Source organism: Adelges cooleyi, unplaced genomic scaffold, assembly GCF_023614345.1.
Source record: "Adelges cooleyi isolate 19-005CV unplaced genomic scaffold, UGA_ACOO_1.1 ACOO_flye_CR_arks_rails_tigmint_CR_PRNA_651, whole genome shotgun sequence".
Lineage (NCBI taxonomy): Eukaryota > Metazoa > Arthropoda > Insecta > Hemiptera > Adelgidae > Adelges > Adelges cooleyi.
In genome coordinates this window covers 5,484,330-5,505,632 of record NW_026096352.1, presented here as the reverse complement: position 1 = coordinate 5,505,632, position 21,303 = coordinate 5,484,330, and the positions used below count along the sequence as shown (strand labels likewise).

The following is a 21,303-nucleotide window of genomic DNA, read 5'->3' as shown; positions in this document are numbered from 1 at the left end:
TAAACATTTTATGCCTGATTTATACATAACATACTAGGTATCATAAACATATGGGTACGATTGGTACCTACTCAACAATTTAGACGCTGTTAAATTGGAATTTCTTAAACAGTAAAAAATTAAGTAAATAAATTGTGTCATTTATATGATAAGGATTTTACTCCAGGGTCGAGGTCATAAAACGTATATTAATACTAAACAAAATGTTAAGTACATAATAACTTTACAATACGTTTATCGTTTTTTGGTACTTCTTCCATTTATAGATTCATATTAAAGCGTTTAATTGAGTTATTTGAGTGATTTCATCATTTTCAGACATAATAATTCCTATAGGCCTGTGACCTGCACCCCCTAATATGCTTCGCCCACTATTCATCGGTCTCAATGTACTGCCATTTTTTTATTTTACTTATTTTAATAATTATACGTACTTTGCTGTCAATATATTCACTATCAAACAATTAACAATAAAACTTTTGTCTTTCAAGTTTTAATGTCTTTAATTGATATTTAATAAGTACTATGATTCTTTAGGAAGCAAAATAGATATTTGCTTAGATAAAAATTGGAAATGCAAACATTTTTTTTAAAATTTAGCTCGTGTAATTATACTACATCAGTATTTTATTACATACAGTAAATTTTAAATACAACTTTGTTAACCATTTATGATAATTAATTTGCTTTAATACTTTGTTTAGGATTTCATGAGGGCTGAGGACACTTAGAATTACATTGGGTTTGTGAACTTGGTTGGTTTTCTGTCTGTGGTGTTGTCGCATTAAACGCACATGGACTTAACGCTTGGGCATTCTCTTTCGGGTCATTATTTTGTTTGGTTTTATCAGGTCGAGGGCGGGCTACAGTCGAATCACATGAACTGAACCCTACACCTGGAGCTATATTTTTTGGTTGCCTAGTCTGTTGACAAGACGACTCCGTATACGAGGTCACGGGTTTCGCAGTACACTTCCCACAGGGGCTTAATATTTTTGTGTCGGAAGAGTCTTTTTCGCTATTCTGCGGATTACAAGAATCACTCCTTTGTGAAGAACACGGACATTTTTTGGTAGGTTTACTTGATTCTTGTGCAACGTTTTCATTTTCTTTCACTTGTTCAGGTTCACAATTTGTTGATTTTCTGTGATTGCACGTTCCACAGGGGCTTAATATTTTTTCAGTGGAAGAGTCTTTTCCGTTATTTGGCGGATCATAAGAATCACTCTTTTGTGAAGAACATGGACATTTTTTGGTAGATTTACTTGATTCTTGTGCAACGTTTTCATTTTCTTTCACTCGTTCGGCTTCACAATTTGTTGCTTTTTTGTGGTTACACGTTCCACAGGGGCTTAATATTTTTGTACACAAAGAGTCTTGTTCGGGTTTTGACACATCTTTAAGAGTCGCGTCGACGTCTTGTTGAGAAAATGGACATTTTCTAGTCGTTTTGTGTTCATCTTCCAAGGTATTTGTATCTTGTTTCGAAATTACTGGTAAGGATATTGTGTTCAACAGAGAGTCTGGACCGCTAACCAATATGGGACATCTCTTATTACATGGATTCCCGTTTAGGCATTGCAAAATTTCGTCTTCTAACGCTTTATTAAATTGCGGTTTTGAGTTTGTTAATTTTTTATTTTGTGAATCGGTATTTTGTTTTATGTATAATGCTTTACATTTATCACATGGATAATCCCGGGAGCCTATTTGGGCGTCTCCGTTTGTATTTGCTGAGCATGGGCTGTATGTAGGTTGATTGGACATAGGGTTTTTTTGAGAGCATGGAGAATTGTTAGGTAATTTTACTTCAGCTATAGACAATTTATTATTTTTTTCCTCTGCAGGCTGTCCCTCGATATTAGTTATACAAGTTGATTTACTTTGAACAGAGCCACAAATTCCAGTTTTTTTATTTGAACAATTTAAACTTTCACCTGGTTTGTTATCATATTTTTTGTGTAAGTTTTTTGTTTCATTTGTACATGTTGATTTTGTCCATTCTGGTGCTGGTTGCGATTGTAAAAACTGACAAATTCCATTTTTTTTACAAGGAGAATTTAAACTTCCAACTGGGTTGTGATCATTTTTTTTGAGTATGTTCTGATTATTATTTGGACATTTTGAAATGTTCTCTTGGTTTTCGTCATCACATATGTGCAAGTCCTTGTTTTTATTTTGACCTGACGTCGATTTTGTCCACTCTGGAGCCGATTGTGAATGTAGAAACTGACAAATTCCATTTTTTTTATTTGGACAATTTGAACTTTCACCTTGTTTATAATTATATTTTTTGTCTAAATGTTTTATTTCATTTGGACATTTTGTAGATTTTGTCCATTCTGGTACTGGTTGTGATTGTAGAAACTGACAAATTTCATTTTTTTTACATGGAGAATTTAAACTTTCACCTGGGTTGTGATCATCTTTTTTGTCTAAATGTTTTATTTCTTTTGGACATTTCGTCGATTTTGTCCATTCTGGTACTGGTTGCGATTGTAGAAACTGACAAATTCCATTTTTTTTACAAGGAGAATTTAAACTTCCAACTGGGTTGTGATCATCTTTTTTGTATTTGTTCTGACTATTATTTGGGTATTTTATCCCTTGATTGTTGACATCACATTTGTGAAAGTCCTCGTTTTTATTTAGACCTGAAGTCGATTTTGTCCACTCTGGTGCCGGCTGTGAATGTAGCAGTTGACAAATGCTATTATTATGACAAGTTGAATTAAAAAAATTACTTTGTTTGTCTTCACTATTTGTATCTAAGACGTTGTTTTTATTTGGACATTTCGTATTATTGGTCCGATCAGATGACGGCAGCATTTGACAAACATTATTACAAGAAAATGCAGCTGTTTTCTCATGCGCTTTATTGCTCGAATCTTTGGAATTTGGTAACAGTTTTGTTTGGACGATCCAGTCGGGTACTGGTTGGGATTGTAAAAATTTGCATATTCCATTTTGATTACAACTTGCTTTTTTGTTTTCGCGCAACGCCGAATGTTGACATTTTTTTTCGTTAGTTCCGTCCGTCCTGTTACCTTTATTAAAACATTTGTTTAATGTCATGTTTTGTTCAAAGTTATTTTGGAAATCATTAAATTTATTATTATTATCCGTATCTACTGTACAACTACTTAAATTACCATGGCAGTGCTGAGGTGACAATTCGTTATGATGGCCAGTGTTTTGCGTTTTTTCTAAAACCATTTCATTTACTATTTGATAACCATTAGTATTCAATGCTATATCACATTTTTCCATAAAACTTAGGCCCTTAGCTATCTTCGAGTTTTGAATATTTATATTACAGTGGTTTCCTGTTAAATCAGTTTTTTTTGAACCCATATTTAACTCACTCTCGGGTAAAGTTTCCGTTTTTAATGCTTTGCATAATTCAGCACATTTAGTCAGGTTACTTTCTAACCGCGTTTCTTTGGGTTTTTCTATTTCCTTGAATCTTAATGCATCAAGATTCTTATAGCAATTTATGCCATTATTCGCCGAATTTTTAGTGCTGCCATCACAGTAGACATCATCACTTACACCAAAAGGACTATTCTCATTTACAGATTTACTAGTTTCGTTAGTGGTTTTTATACTTTTAAAAACCATATTTAAGTTAGGAAAGAGACAGTCACCTTTAAAATACAAACGACTTTCCCCTCTGGCTACGTTTCCAACAAGAATATTAGGATTTTTTTCTTGTAAGTCTGTAGTCGATGTATTTTTTTCGATTAACGTATGTTCAGTCAACGGTTTTTCTTGGAATGAACTATTTGTCTTTATTTGTTGGGAATTTTTTCCTGGTTTTATAACTTTTCCTTTGGTGATATCCTTAGAATTAGTTAATTTTTTTTTACGTGATTCACTGGAAACAGCTTTACTGGATTCCATGCTCTGAAGTTTAGCTAAGTTTTTTAATTCTTCTTTACTCTTGGGCTTAATAGAGTTTTTTTCAGCTTTTGTTTTCGAAAATGTAGAGATACTTTGATCTTTAGTGATAACGTGTTCAGGTTGTATTACACTGTTTTTATCATGGGTCAAGCTCGTGACATGATAATGTTCTTGGCTTGGCTTACACGGTTCACCGCAAATGTTTGATAATTTTGTATTCAAATCGTTGTGACTGTTTACTACTTGTGTTACCTTAAACAAACAAATTTGTTTATTATACTTTTATTGAGACGTTATTATATAATTACTTCTTCAGATAATTGTATAATACACTGTTTCATAGAATCTATATATTTTGATAGAGTTTGAATATTATTGTCTTCTTTGGTGTCAAGTGGCTTTTCTGACTCGTCTTTAGCTTGTTGTTTTATTTCACAAGTATTAGGCGATGTATCATGTTTCAATGTATTGGGAGCTGATCGATTATGTAGTAGTAAGTTTGATGTTGGTTTAAATTCGCTTAATATATTATAAATGGTAGTCATAGAATTTATTTTGTCTTGCAATACATCCAACTTGTTAACAACACCGTCCGTCGAAGGTTTCGATAATAGTGTTATTGATGATGCGAAATATTCATCTTCATCATCTACTTCTTCGTGGAAAGTCTGAGCTACAGTTTGACAAATATTTTGACTAGGTTTGCTTCTGAAGAGCCACATTAAAAGTATATAGTGTGTTTAAAAATTAGTAGGAGTCTTGATAATAGTTCTATATCTGACTTACAGATTGTTTTACAGTGTATAATTTTTTACGTTTGATTTAGATGAGTTACCTTGGGGTACTAGATAGATTTGTTTCTAGCCATTAATTTGTTATAATCTACAAATCGATATAGTTACAGTTGTTATTTAAAAAAAATGTTGTTTTTAAAAACAGATGGAATGGTATTCTGATATAATTGTATTGAAGTACTTGGACCAAATAAACTAAGTAAAATGACTAGGGTTGTGATTTATTAAAATACTTAAATATATTAAAGTATTATAGTACAGTATTTTGTACATTTATAATATTTAGTACATTATTACAGTATTTAAATACTTAAAAACAAAAATCAATAATATGACTAATCACTTAAATACTCAATAAATTGTAATTGTTCGAATAATTTACATTACTAATAGAGACCAAGGATTTAAGTATATTGCTCTAAACTTTTATAAGTGGTACACATAAATCGTTAATTCAAAATATTGAGTAAATAACGAAAGCAAAAAATAATAAAATATTAAGAAATATTAGGTTATTGATAATAATTAATAACTTGTCAGTGGTACCGAAACATCCTCTAACAATTGGGGAAAACATATTTTATACACACCCACATAAAAAAAATTCACTCATAACATACAATTATTATTAATATTTAATCCTATAGTATGACCTTATATTAAAGTCTTTCACTAAGTATAGATCAGCTACCCACCACATTCATTAAATCAATGGGGAATTTACCCTACCAGACACTCGTGTTCGGCGCCACTGTAACTTGTATTGATCAAGGAGTCTATTTTGAACACCATACGGACGTTTTCCTATACACGAATCGCATTACATTTGTATGTTGTTCGTATGAAGGAAAATGTTTGTACGGCTTTCAAATAGACCTTCAGCAACTATAATAAAAAAAAAATAATCATCTAGTTCGTGACCGAAGTGAAAGATAATTAAAAAAATAAACTAAAGACAATCATCGTTTGTTATTAAAATCTTTATTATTATTAATAAGTTCATAATAAGTTTGACGTGACAGCGAACTTGTCGTCTAGCTGCACGACATTAAAAAAAAAATATTATTAGCTTACTCAAAAACCAGAATGGAATGAATTGGATGGGTTAGCCATTTTTAAGAAATTAAATTTTACAACATGAAAGTTTCAACGTATTGGTGGTTATTTTTGTTAATGAGCCAGATGAATTTAAATAATTTTGTTAAGAGTTTTTACATGCCTTCACATTTAGAGAATCGGATTATGCAACTCAATTTAGTTCATGTAATAATATTTTTTTTAGAATGTATAATACCTAAAATCTAAAATACATTCATAAATTACATTTTTTCCCACATATAGAAGAATAAATCAGAAATTAAAGTTCTAAGTTCATTGACAAAACATGTCATCGACAAATACTTGAGTAATTGTCATTTGAATATAATTTATGACGATCTGTTCGGGTACGACTTATACTATAAAGTAAGTACAATTATGTTATCGACACTCAACAATTTTTGCTGCTCACACGAAATGCACTGTTGGGCTATTATTAATTATATTAATTAATAACTTTTAAATAGTTTTGTAAGTATGTTGGTCATTGTTAAAAATAATGTTATAAACTGATTGTTTAAGGGGCCTTTACACTAGCATTTATTAAGGCGCATAGTATAGGCACTTTTTCGCTAAACCTTAACATAAAGCTAACATTTTTAAACATACATATTACCATAGGAAAAAAGTATCTATTTTGATAATTTTTTTTTCAACTTTTATAACGCATATAGGATGTATTTTTGTATAAAAACACATGTTTCTACTTCAAACGTACTGTCCTTAAGAATACATCAATTTATATTTTTAAAAAACATTTGAATTCTTCACATTTTCACGGCATCGGTCGTGGCACAATTTTAAAATTATTTTAAGTTAATTAATTATTTCATTATAAATAAATGCAATTTTTAACATTTTTCAACTGAAATAACTAATTAACTGAAAATAATTTTTAAATTGTGTCACGACCGATGCCTTGAAAACGATTTGAAGAACTCAAATATTTTTTTAAAACTTTAATCCGGAGTATTCTGAGGAACAGTACGTTTGAATTAGAATGAGTTGTTTTTGACCAAAAATACGCAGGTGTAGAGGTAAATAGGTCCTACCTTCAATGATATGTGTCCTTTGAACAGTCATAGAGAATATTAATTTGTTAGAATAATCACCAATTATGTATATTGTATGCAATAGAATAGATACATAAAAAAGAAGATTTCTATAGACTATTTTTTATACATTGTAAATATTTGTGAATAAATGATTAAACTTGACTAAATAGGAAATTATTGTTTTTTTTAGGACGTGCTTAAATTTATGTTGTTATCTATAGAAACGGTTTCATATGACCTTTTTCACATATCCGAATATTCGTCGAAAATAATGTCAATGGCCGAACCCGGGTGTAGGAATCACATGATATTTTGCCAGGATCCTGACGTCACAGTAGTCAAGTTTGGACATGCCGTCGAAAGTAAGGTGTTTGTGGTGACAACCGCATCCAGTTGGCAGATTCGAGAGTTTTTAGGCGGTCGAATCGCCCAGAAAGTTTTGAACTTATTGGTAGCCGCCACCGGTCAAGCTCTGCAGGAATCGAATACAAATGTAACCATCGTCAATTTTACCTTTTACTACTTACCTAATACCTTTAATAATATAATGTGCCGTTTACTTAAAGATTAAACTTTACTGGCATCGCTTTTGATGAAATATTTGGCTTGCTTAGATGGCTTTAGTCAACTTAAGGTTACAAAATTATTTAGGTACTATTATCGATTTTAGTAATGGAAAGTTAAAAACCATTTAATTTTAAACATTTTCCAAATATATTTTCTGATGTACAAGGTCTTAGACAATATTGTACATATCGACGTGTATCATAACTCGAATCGACCAAAGAGGTTCTAAATAAAACAATAATTGAGTTGTACTACCCTTTTCGACGGTAATACAGAAAACGAGTGTATCAGTTAAAAATTTTTTTTTTTAAATCGAGTTACGTTTTTTCTTCGTTGGACACGTCGATATAAGGTCTAAAATGTTCACATCACTTTTGTTTCTATAAATGAGGTATATTTGTGATTTAAAATTTTATTTAAAAAATATTATTAATAAAGTCGTACTTTAACAGTTTTAGAGAAACATAATTTTGAGCCACAAGCTAGCAAGTAACTGAAGTTCAATAATCCTGTTTTAACGGTATTTATTTAGAAAGTTGCTGATATAAAATTGTATACACATGATGTATACGTGGACGGCTTGGGAAGTAGTGTCCAAAAGATACTGACCACGTGGAAAGAAAACAGGTTAACGAGACCGGAAGTTAACCTTTACCCTGCCAAGTTGGTTCACGGGTTTCAAGGACATCGGTTTGTCGTGTCTGCAATCGACAAACCACCGTTGGTATTCCGCAGGTACTATAAAAAGAGTTGCAAATAAATTAAAAATCCTAAGTATATAAGAAATTCGAAATTCTAATCTTCATCGGCCATCGCGATACAGAAGGGACAGATCTTGGTTAGAAATTACAGTAGCTTTGAACAGTATTTGGGCTTAATTTGTTTTACCCAGAGAAAACAGAAAACGTTTTGTAATTCAAAGAAATTATCGTTAAACACTAATCAATTATTTTTAGTTCACATATAAAAAAGGACGAAACTTACAATAAAAAAAGCGCTTCTTGGGATGGTGTCGAAATAAGATTATTACGGTTGATTTCTCAAATATTGAATTTCACGTTGGACATACATGATGCTAGTACGACTAAAAATAGGTGAATATTAGTACAATTTATTAATTATTATTAATTAATATATTATTTTGTACGTCGACTATATCGGATCGATGGAATTTTAATTGATTTTAGGGACGAAGCCGAAGATCGTATAATAGGGGATCTAATCGACTCAAAGGCTGATCTCGGGGTGGCCGGATTGTACATCACTAGCGATCGTTATCCAAACGTGGACTTCTCGCCGGTGATCGCACAAGACTGCGGAGCGTTTCTCTCGTTAGGATCTTACGCCTTGTCTAAGTAAACGAGAAAATACTCGATTATTCACATACAATATTGTTGTATACATATCACAGGATCTTCAGAATTTCAAGCGCCATCTGATTATTTTGATGATGTACTAAACTTACCCTAAATCTGATTTCTGAATGGAAAAAAACTTTTACCTATTAGTGCTTAACTAAAATCAAAAAGGTTTTAAATAGAGCATTTTTTTTATAATTTTAGTATAAGAAATTAGGTGGCCCGTGAAATTCTGAAGATCCTGTGTACTAGTTATACTTATTATTAACAACAAATTAATTACTTTTATGTTGAGCATGATCGAAAATGTCTGTTATGTGTAAAGGTATAGAGCAATATTCGGCCCTTTCCATTGGAGTATTTGGGTGATGGTGGTGTTTACTTATGTAGCGGCAATATTTCCAATAGCGTTCACAAACAACCGCAGCGTGAAGACACTCTGCAAGAGTCCCAAACAGTTGGAAAGTATGTGCTGTTACATGTTCGGTACTTATACAAATTTATTCACATTCAAAGGGATCAAATCCTGGACAAACACGAAAACCGGGTCCACTAGACTTTTTATAGGCACGTATTTATTGCTACTAACTTTAAACCTACCATGAGTATAGTTATTTATATTACCAATCACTATTATAAACTATTTTGTGTTTATATATTGTATTCATAGGAACTTACTGGATATTTACCATTATCATCACCACGGCGTACACTAGCTCCATCATAGCGTTCATAACTTTACCAGCTCAACCAATGACAGTGGACACGTCATATGAGCTTGTAGACGAAAATTATAAAATTATTACACTTGGTTTGTGCTAATAGTACACACAACGATGGTTACGTGGAAAAAAAGGTCTAAGCGACATTTTCGTAGTTTTCAGGACAGATAAAACACGTTTTCTAGAGATTTTTTTTTTCAAACATTAATAACATAAATAAAACCTAATGTTGTCGATTAGACAGTCTTTTTTAAGCAGAAAAAATATAGTGTTCATTTTACAGCTATTTTTGTGTACGAGTATTGGATAAAACACATTCTTCTCCATCCAATAATACAATATGCGTATTCCTTGACCCAAAGTATCACTTAGACCGTTTTGCCGTGTAATCATCGATAATGTGATTAATATTCTCATCGATAATCACCGTGGGTAATTTTATTATGGAATTAAAATCATGGACTTGAAATTATTGGATACATTTTTATCTATTTTGAGTAACTTGATAGGACTATAGATTTGTGTATCGTGTAGAGTAGGTAATATATTTCTTGCATTTACACGTTACCTTGTAAATACTATAATAACATTCCTGCGACATTTAAAGATATTCCAAACCAATAATTCATTTAAAAGAATTTAACACAGTTTATTGTCTTTGTCTAAAATATAATATGAATAATAATACCGTGGTTAGAGTTGTCTATATTTTTTGGTATTAGAGAACTGCCAGAAACAAACTTTTCTCATACGATAACAAATTAATTATTGTACATGAGTATTACAGAAAAGGGTGGCTGGCAAAACTATTTTAGCGTTACCAACGACGTTGTATCACAAAAATTATTCAAGAACGTAAAGCTCGTGAACAACACAGAAGACGCTATGGACTACATTGTCAAGACTAGGTTCATATTGGACTACGCGTTTTTCGGCTCCAAGATTTCGCTCACTTACCTATCTCAGAGCAGCTATGTACAAAAGTGCGAGAATTTTCAAAAAGATTCTAGTAATAATAACTAATTGTGTTAATGACCTTGTATGGATTTAGGTACAATAACCGAAAGATATTCTTTCACGTCGGGTCCGAGTGTTATGTTCCGTTTAACGTGGGCTTGGCGTACAAAAAGAATTTCGTTTTCCGAAACGTTCTTAGCGATTTTATATTGCGGGCCCAGCAAAGCGGATTGCTGTATAAAATCGTCAGGGACATAGACTGGGAAATCATTCAGGGGTCTGAATCAAAACAAGTAAATAACCTATGATATATATATTATACCGCGTGGTTAAATAGGTAGTAGTGTAACGACAAGCTGTTTTCCGTAGACTTTATTGTACAAAGTAAAACCGGAAGACCGTCAGTTGACGTTAGACGACGTACAAGGCATGTTCGTTCTGTTGGGTGGCGGAATATTTTTGGCTGTCGGTATACTGCTGGCCGAAAACGTGCAACGGTGGTGGATCAAAAGAAAAAAAGCTCAAATCGTATATCCCGAAAATGTTTTTAAAAAAAAACGTTCACAATCCTTATTTCCTACAATAGGAATCAACATCACGCCCCCGGTAGACCTGTTTAGACCGTTATCTACGAACAACTGAAAGCAAAATAAAAAAAATATATATATATATATAATATATATATATTATATAGTTATTTCAGATAGAAAGAATTTTTGTGACCATCTGGCACCAACACTTTAATCAATTTAAAAGTACAAGTTAGTAGTTAGTCTATTGTTTTAACTAATAAAATAATTGATCTAGCAAAAGTAATGTTGTATAATTAATTTAATGTATTTTTTGGTCGATTTTTATTATTTAACCATAAATATTGAATAAAACAGACGTCTTGTGTTTAACTTGATCAAGTAGCCTAAACATATAAATACATATTGTTATATATTTTATGTGTATTTTCGATTGAGTCAAACTTTACGTGTATAAGAATGGAAATTACTAAAGTAGAATGCATTTTAAAACCCCTTTCACATTCTCAAACAATGGACCTACTGAACTCAAATAAATGGCATAGCCTTTTTGTTACTTACATATTGAAATAGGCTTTTATGTTTAATTGACACTTGTACTGTGTGATTAAGGTGTGTTAGTTTAAGATGTTCTGTAAATTGTATCCATTTCAACCAGAAATGTAGGTAATGAATTCAGTTTTAATATAACTTATCGTATTTATCGGAACTAATCACAATCATAACAATTATTATATTTGAAAAAATCGCGATTTTTATTCCTAGAACCTATGTAACTATTGTTTGCTTTATTTACTACACCCATTTCTTCTCTTTACGTCAATTATATCTTATTCATTTCAGATATTAATTAATTAATTAATCAATATTAATTAATGTTAATATAGAATATTAATTCATTTTAGATATTCCCATACACGATCATATCAGAATAACAATTTAAAAATCATTATTAAACATAAGTCGTAAACAATATTTTATTATTGTTATATAATAATATTGTATTGGTTCGGTCGGTATCAATTTCGTAACTATAGTAATATCGAATGAGGGTTTATTTTAATAATAAACTATAAATTGGAGCTATATTTATAGAATAATTATTAATATTATTAGAGAGAAACTTTTTTCCACTGCAGTGTGCTGCCTATTAGCTGTTACAATAAAATGGGAAGTCGGCAACGCGGAACTATAAGATATTCAAAAACTGTAAGAGCATTTTCATAAATATATATTGTATACAGACATTAATTATTAAACACTAAAAACAGTAAAGGTCACACAAGTACATATAGTGCTAAGAACCCTTTTTTGGATTTACATAAAAAAGTAAAACCTGTTTTTGCTATTTTGATTTAACCGATTATTTACAATTTAATTAATAATTATACACGTTAATTAAATATTTTATCTACACCCCATTTCGATGTTTATTAAAGTCATTATAGTTATAAACAGATTTTAAGTACTGATATTGTTTTGGATAAGCTTTTCCTCCTATAAAGCGCTAGAGGCGAAATTGGAACATATTTTATGATTTTTATATGGCTCAATAGTATAGAGTCATGAACAAAAAAAGTATTTTGGAATTGTCACCCTCCGGTTCCAAGTAAACTTAATAAGTAAAGATGCTTTTAAGTGTATTTTTATCGAATATTAGAACAACTTGACATTCCGTCTGTATACGTCTTTGTGTGTATATTCGTGTGCTCGTCTATGCAATTCCTAATATGTCTGTCGATTGCGACTATGCGGGTTAGAATTGTATCCTAAAATGTTCATACTATGTTCGATTGTCTAGATGAACAGATTACAGTTTTGTAGTACAGGATGACTGTGCTTCATTTTGATGGGAGTTTTTTTATTTTTCTCGCAATCTATTAAACCTCGACTTCTGAAACAGTTTATATTTGGTTGGCTAAATTCGATATATGTGTTCAAATTTTCGGCACTCAAAAAGTGTAGAAGTAACAACTATTTTTGATGTTGTCAGTCGAACTTATTTTATCCACGATCTTATAACCAGGTCTGGTGACTCTCTATATGGAAAAACTTAGCCGTTTTTCTCCAATATAGTGGCTACCGGCGTGCATTAATCAGCTGACACTTTTTAGTTTTTGTGTGTATAACATCACGCCTGTTGCCGCCGTATTGGAGAAAAACGGCTACGCTTTTCCGTGTAAGGAGTTACCAAACCTGGTTAGAAGATCGTGCCTTATACCTTTTAGGAATAATTTTTTTTGGTTATAACCATTTATACTTTAAATAAATATAAATGGTACCTATAAGAAGGTTCATGGAACAGCTATTTCTATCACTAATTCTTCATCTGTAATACGCTTTTTCTTATCACTGTTGGGAAATTGATGTCGCAAAACGTCGACAGACGCCATAAAACATAATTATGTCAAAAAAATATAATGTTTTATACATATTTTGACTTATGCGCCAACGATTTGGCCTCGTTTTTTTAGTTTTGTTCCCCTAAAATACAATTCAATCAACATTTCAATTAAGTCTCCATTTTTTGGATTAAATGGAAACTATAGTGTTTATAGATTATTATAGGTATTATATGTGAGTGTGTGACGCCGGATTCCATTTTGCAGCTTTCCTGTCTATACGACCGAAATGGGAAGAATGATTCGATAGGCGAAAAAGGAGACGATGCGTGTACTTCTCTGAAAAATGATGAGTTGGACTTGACTTTGCAAAGCATAGACCTAGTAAACGCACAGAGCCGTCTAGTGGAACAACTTCTGCAGTTAACACCGCAACTGACGTGCTCCGAATTGTCGAATAATAAATGCCAACAGCAAGAAAATGCACGAACATTTTTTTTTACTTGCGCCACTACAGTTACATTTTATTGTTAGTGTTGTTTTTTGTGTTTAGATTCCGGCTACCCTCAGTATAGGCAAAGCTATAGTGACAGCTACCGAACACGGAACCGTATTGTTGCAATTGCCTTTCGACGTGGCCGTTGAAGTCACCTTAGACGGATCCGTTCGGTTGACAAACCGACTGGTAAACAGTTTGTAAAAATATTATTGTTATTGTATAAGTCCAATGATTTTATTTTTACTTCTACCTGTTTCAACGCGAAAAATGTACGAATATAATGTAGAGTTTAGTATTATTATTAGTAATATTGTAAGTTAAAACTTAAAATTGCTGCGTAACAAAATTTCTCAAAAAATTGAAATTTTATTGAAGTATGATGGTAGAAAGCTGGACTTAAAAAAATTCAATTACATTATTAATTATTTCATTTATATCGGCAATGAATTCGATGAATACAAATTTTAATAATAGACGGTCAAGCTAAAACAATCAAGGAGAGAAAGACAATAGATGAATAATTTGGACAACTGAACGCAAAAAAAAGTATAATATTTAACTATTATAATGATCATCAATGATGTATCTAAACAGGCTTTGAAGACCTAATGCAGCTATCTTGAGAGGGTTTCTTGGCGGACTCAAGACGGCTTTAGAAGAGTCGACAGTCCGTCGCTCTAAAGGGGCATGTTGGGTCCTTTTAACTAGATTGGTTCTCACTCTGTAAGCAAAACAGCTCGACCTAATGTCAAACCGATGACAGTGAGCGCAAACACACTTGCCTTATTCATTCGGTTATTTGTTTTCTTAATTATGATACTAAATAAAAACACTACCTTGAAAAACCATATTTATAAATCACATCGAAGAATTTTCTTGAAAGATAGTTTATATACAAATTGGATGGGGGTCCTTAAATGAGACATGGCGTCAGATAGTCGTCATTCGTCTCCAAATTTTGAAACATAGCAAGAAATCATTTTCAGGGAGCACTAGTTATTGAGGCCAAAAGGATAGTATTGTTCTACAAGTCGTCAGTTTGAGTGCCACTAACAAATTGTATTATTAAAAAAATTATATTTCGGGGAGGGGGCACATGCCCTTGGTGCTCCCTCTCTCGAATTATGGCATTGACTGTGCCACTAAAAATAGTAATATACAACAAAAATAATTGAAATTATTTAAAAAATTATGTTAAATGTATTTATTTTTTGTATTTTGTTCGAAACTTTTAACAGTTGAACGTGGCAGTCGCTTTTAACGTTGATTGCACTAAGTCCGCGTTACTACACTCCATCGGCACCATTTACCAAACCGACAAAGCTGTTGAAATTAAAGTGAAAGATCTTATCGGAAATAACCACAAGTACACATTTGAGTTTAATTAATTAGCTTTTCATAGTTATTATAATATATTGAAAATAACGAATTCATTGAGTAGATATAATAAAAGTGTTTAATCTAAATTGTTATGCTCCATGAAGGTCCCGGGACCTTTTTTCAGCCAAAACACATCATTTTTTGTCCATCCCACAGGCCGAACCAGTGATCCGATAAGCAATCTAAAAACAGATATGAATTCTTCATGAAGTTTACTTGATATCGGACAGAGTATTTTGTTCAATTTTTATATTTAACCCTTTCCAACTTTAGTTTTAAAATTTGAAATTTTATAAAATGGTCAAACGTGATTTATGCGTAGTAGGAATAATATAATTTTAAAAAGTACGCTGACCGATCTCAGGTAAACTTCATGGCGAATCCAAATCCGTTTTTAGATTGCTTATCGGATCACTGGTTCGGCCTATGCGATGGACAAAAAATGTATATTATATTAACTCATAGACAAAACTATTTAAATTAAAAATTATATCATGAAGCTTTATACAAATTAACCGGTAAATTAATATACATGGTCGAAATTTACTAAAACCGCTTTTTTCTTAAATATTGCCTATACAAAACTCCTTAAAAATGGTCGGTATCCCGACGAACAGTCGGACAGAAACCCCAATAAAAGTAGCCAAAAGTATTTTTCTCAAACAAATGTTTGATCATATATTTTAGTTAAGAATAAGTGTGTATTTATTGTTCAGAATTAAAATTGTTTTTACTTTTTAGCTTTGATGTGGATCTGAGAAGGTATTGTTTATACTTTTTAGCTTTGATGTGGATCTGAGAAGGTATTGTTTATACAATGATATGTTTTTATTTTATTTTGTGTCTGGATCTACCAAAACAAAGCATAAATCCATTCCCCTAGAAAGGGTGGAAACTTTTTCTTTATTTCGCTTTTTTAAGTGAATTTTTAGGGTTAAGGTCTGAATGATGGTATTAAAAATGAAAATTTGTAATTTATCTTAGGTGTGATGAGTAAACATGATTTAAACATTCGAAACGTTTTCCCAAAATCAAGTTCAACAAAATCTCCTATTTTGTACAGTTCACATAACCATGTATGTGCAACTGTATATTGTACAATTCATGTTCATCTAATATCCAGAGATATCCAGATATCATTTAATATCTATATATCAAACATAACAGTTTATTGTTTAAACATAATATTATGAAAAGTATAACATATTATGTTATATATTTTTCAAGTTAAGTTTTAAGACATGAGGTCTCAAATTTAAACTGAAGGTAGATTAAGAATGAGGCTATAATGTATACAATTTTCTTAAAAATCTGTATTCAAACCTTACTTTTTTTATTAAGGAAAAAACCCAAATAAAAGGGGAAAATTACACTTTGAACTATGTGTGAGAGAATCAAGAGTCAACAGGCAGGTATTTAAAAATATTTTCATTATATTGTTAATTACTATAGCAATGGGTAACTATGGCAATGAATTATTATAGACCGACAATCAACCCTTCCTTAGACCAAAAATACATTTTTAGCATATTATTGCCGTTAGGTACAATGTTTTTAACGATATTTTTATTTTTACTAAATGCTCAGACTACTATATACTTAACTAAAATATATAAATTAGAAACATTTTTTAGTAACTATACTTATAGCCATTTTAATGAGGTTTCTGCCTAGTGCCCACTGTGCGTCGCAACATGGTGTAAAGTATTTAGTTTGCTTACATTAGGCGACGCATCGTCACGAATTCTACTCTAAAATATTATTTTACAGACAATCTTTAAATATTTTCAGTATTAATTGTTAATGCGCTAATTCTTCCTTGTGTTGACCTGGAATGTTCAAGACCATTACTTATATTTAACGACAAATGACAATTTAAAGTTATGTAATTATGGTTTCTTTTTTTTACAACGTGAATATAATAAATACCTAATGGTCAACATTTTTTTCTATAAAAAATTGTAATATTACTTTTATCTGCGCGCAATACTTAACCGTTTTTCACATCCTGTCCTAAATTTTAAACTTGAAATGTAATGACTTAAAAATTGGTAATCGACCAATCAAATATTCAACAAATTAATGTTAATTAAAAATACTTATTATATAAATGTATATTTTACAATTTAAGTTTTAAAAGTTAACTCCCCTAATTCTGGCTTGTGACTGAAAAAAGTACAAAAACTTTAAATAGTTATTATCGTTTGATAAAAATAAAAATGATTTTCATAGGTAATTTTTTTTAATTTTAGTATATCATCAAAAAATCCGGTAGACCATGAAATTCTGAAGACCCTATATACCTTTAGGTGTCACTCAGTCAAACATTTTTAAATTCCATAATGTACTTATAAATAATAATATTGCAATTTTCAGAACGGTGAAAATGTTTCCCGTAGGCGCTTGCTTCACGTCTGCGTCCAATTGCTTAGTGTACATAATTGACGAGGCCGGAGTCCGGTCCACCATTAACCCGTTCAAGATAGCTTCCAACGACTTTTCGTTAGATGTGTTTTACGTTGGATACCGCCACGGTACCGAATGCGTCAAAAAGTGTAGAGAAGAATTGGCTGACATCAAACACTGGGTAACACAATGTAATACGCATAGTTGGAAGTACAAGGATATAATTATCACTCAGACAGTGGACGGTTCAACTAGGTAAACAATGAACACTAAACGGTTATCCTTGAAATCAATCATACTCATTACTTTATGTATGGTAGAGGATAGTGTCTTTAACACAATAACAAACAAAAAAAACCCAGCCTTAAATTAATATTAAACCTGCAATACAAAAACGGTAAAATTTAAAACCATAGAGAAATAAAAAAAAAGTAGCATAATAAATCAATAAACAAATATTGCCTATCTATAGTAGATATACTATACATAGTAGAAAATTAAAGGGAAATTTAGGGGGACTAAACACATGAAACATTTAAAGAGCTCCTTAAAAAATATATAGTTTTATCGCAGTATTCAGACTTATGTTTTTAATGAATTTCTTATATCATATGACACTTACCTATTTTATTATTTTATTAATACAAATTCAATAAGTTTGAATTGCTTTGGTTGCCTAACTGTACCTAGCGGCTAGCTCTAATGTGTGTGCATTTTTAGGATTTTGAAAAATGTCGAAAACGAAATTAGAGTGTCGCCCCAGTGGAACGCCGTGTCAGTGGTTTCACCGCACATTCACAGCTCAGCATCGCTATCGGCCAACAGAAATGGCAGCCTGGCCGTTAGCCGGGGCTCGCACAGTGTCGACTATGACGGTAAAAAACTATTCGTCAACTACAATAAGATAGCATCGGGATTCGACGAATCCGGCCAAGTAGCACTATACTAATACTGCTTGACTTGTCTTCTTGGATAGAATATTTTGTTTTTATAAAATATACACTCGAAAAAAACTACAATTTTATTTTATTTTATTTTTAACATACCGCAAAACTGTGACCAGACGCGGTTGTTGCAATTATTTCCAATCCAAAAACAGTGTCTTCGTCTTGTATTAATAGTATTTCGCGATAAATAAAATGTATATCGGCTAAACGGCGATAAACCTATGACGAGTTAAAATTGGTCAAAATATCAGGAAGGACTTCGTAAAATTACGAACCAAATAAAAACAGTGAACGCACCTATATTATTAACCTTTTTCCAAGTGACTTACATCTTAAGCGTTTTAACCCTCCGGTAGGCGCGCTTTTTTGTTATCATAAGAAAACAATTAGATAACAGCACTTAGTGCTGCCACGCACCCGCCGAAGGGTTAAGTAAAAAATAAATTCGATTTTTTACTATTATTTTGAGTACATAGTCAATTTAAAATACAAATCTAAATCATATGCGTTGCTTCTTTTTCTAACAGCTTATATATGTGTGTGTTTGAACGTCTTCACTTGAATCACTTGACAGACTTTGGATTCGATTTTTTCAAGTTTAAGCACCAACGTCTGAGCATAATATAGGATATTTAAAAGTTTACATACTCTACCCTAACCCTTAAAAAAATAAACTATGCAACAGGCGCAAATGTTCTCTATATATGGAATGTTTACAAATCACTTTTCGGCTTTTTCTGAAATTTGCATGTTTTGAAAACGAAAATTTAGTTTGTCCCAAACAAGTTAGGTTGCTTATGACTTAATATCGATCTGAATAGTGAGCGAAGTAGAGTTTAAACTTCTTTAGCGAAATTCTGAAAATGTTGAATGTTTTAGATGTAAACCTATTTATTTCGCCATCTTAGTTTGTTTACAGTTGTTGTAAATCTTTAAAAATATTTTATTTATTTTTATTAGAAAAAAAAATATCGTACACCGTATATTGTGCTTTTTGTTGATATCTCTAATAGTTAAATTTTTATTAATTGTATAAAATTCACATTTTTTTTTATCTACTTAATATAATCTAGAAATAACTTAAACAATGTGTATGGGTACTTATAATTAAAATCCAAACTGCCAGTAAACTTGGTAATAAATATTAAAATGTTTAATTAATATAATAACACAGTAATTTATAGTAGGTATACATCTCTCTTTTGTTTTTGCAATGACGGTTGACTGGATGATGCTTGTAATAACCCAAAGTATGTGTATTGGGTAATTATACATTTATTTTATTGGATATAAACGACTTTCGTCTTAAAACAGTACAAATATTAGCGCATATCACGTGTTGCTTACGTAACCATAGATAATAATAATATTATCATGTTATTGTGCGAATATGTTTATTTATCTGTTATTGTACTAACCGTATTTCATATTATCGCATATTATTCACAGAACAAAAAATAATGTTTCAATACTAAATTAATTAAAATTTAGATAAAAATAGGAATAAAGTAAAAAATTATTTTTATTGAATATTTATAATTCGGTCAATCTTCATTTGGCTTACAAACATTTTCTCAAGTTAGTCAAGTTAAATTAAATTTGATTACAAACAAATTTCAAAATGCATGTAAAACTTAATATTAAAAAAAAAATAGACTGAACAATATACGCACTATAGTATTAGGCCGAACTGAGTTGACTTTTTCTAAGATAGTGAGTAGTATCAACTTTATAGACATCTAAAGAAAAACATGCGTTTTTTAGCAAAAATAATATACAATAGTTATAAAAAATAATATTATAATCTATAATTATACATCTATGAAAAATAATATTAATAAATCATCCCACGCGAAACTAATTTAATGCAGGCCGGGTCTATTTGCATCAGTGCATCGACCCTCATTATTCGGCAGCTGACACGTGTCCATATTATTTAGATCAAATGGATTTTATATTATCTCTTTTAGGTACCGTTACGATTTACAGTCTACAGAAACAGAAGACTATCAAATATTAATTTTATTCTGTACTATGTTCCATAGTTTTATCGCTATTCTACACTATACAAGCTAATATTATGTACATGTTTGGAACAGCTACAGATAATCTACAGCCGTAAGATAATATTAAGATATGCATACTCAAATGTTCATGTCTATAGTGATCGAGTGATAAATAGCTTTTGATCTGACCTATTTTTTTTCTCTGCCAGGTGTTTCCCAAAGAAATTATTTTTTGTCATTACTTTTGTTTGCCATATTTATTATGGACTTAAGTAATTTTATTGAGTTTTGTGGTTATCAAATTTTTGCTCTAAGAAAAATAACAACTTCTAAAGATTGCTATTAAAGTTGAAAATGATTTAGACAGACTAAAGCCGGGATGCATAAACGTTCATTAAACGTTTAATCACGTTAAGGGTTTCTTAAACATAATTTAGTGGCCCGTGATTGGTCTATTAAATTTAAATGAACTATTAAGTTGATTAATTCTTTGTGAAACCCAGCATAAAACATTTGTGTTCTAGCAATGAATTAACTATTAATGATCTCCTTTTATCGGTCTAAGAGACAAACGTATTCACGTCAATAAAATTAACTGTGATTGTTACAATATTTACGGCGAATACCTTGTGGAAGTGTCTACTTGGCAACTTACTTTAATCCAACTTATTGTTTTCCTTTTATTTCGAACAAATAAAGTCGAAGGAAAAAAATTTTGGTTTTCTCATTGGGTATAAAA

The 21,303-nt window shown here is 31.1% G+C and overlaps 2 protein-coding genes across 2 annotated transcripts; both read left to right on the top strand.

Annotated features, from left to right (window-relative positions):
• Position 1: 1 nt before the first annotated feature.
• On the top strand, positions 2–11,096 carry LOC126844763 (ionotropic receptor 21a). Its single transcript, XM_050583163.1, has 10 exons — positions 2–123; positions 7,041–7,343; positions 7,950–8,152; positions 8,374–8,511; positions 8,605–8,772; positions 9,101–9,342; positions 9,446–9,586; positions 10,285–10,480; positions 10,549–10,747; positions 10,824–11,096. The coding sequence occupies exons 2-10, from the start codon at positions 7,056–7,058 to the stop codon at positions 11,094–11,096; spliced, it is 1,848 nt and encodes a 615-aa protein (XP_050439120.1). The 5' UTR covers positions 2–123; positions 7,041–7,055.
• Positions 11,097–12,733: 1,637 nt separating this feature from the next.
• LOC126844762 (uncharacterized) lies at positions 12,734–18,560 on the top strand. The gene is made up of 5 exons (XM_050583161.1): positions 12,734–12,739; positions 13,880–14,011; positions 15,064–15,191; positions 17,582–17,866; positions 18,362–18,560. The coding sequence occupies exons 1-5, from the start codon at positions 12,734–12,736 to the stop codon at positions 18,558–18,560; spliced, it is 750 nt and encodes a 249-aa protein (XP_050439118.1).
• Positions 18,561–21,303: the final 2,743 nt, after the last annotated feature.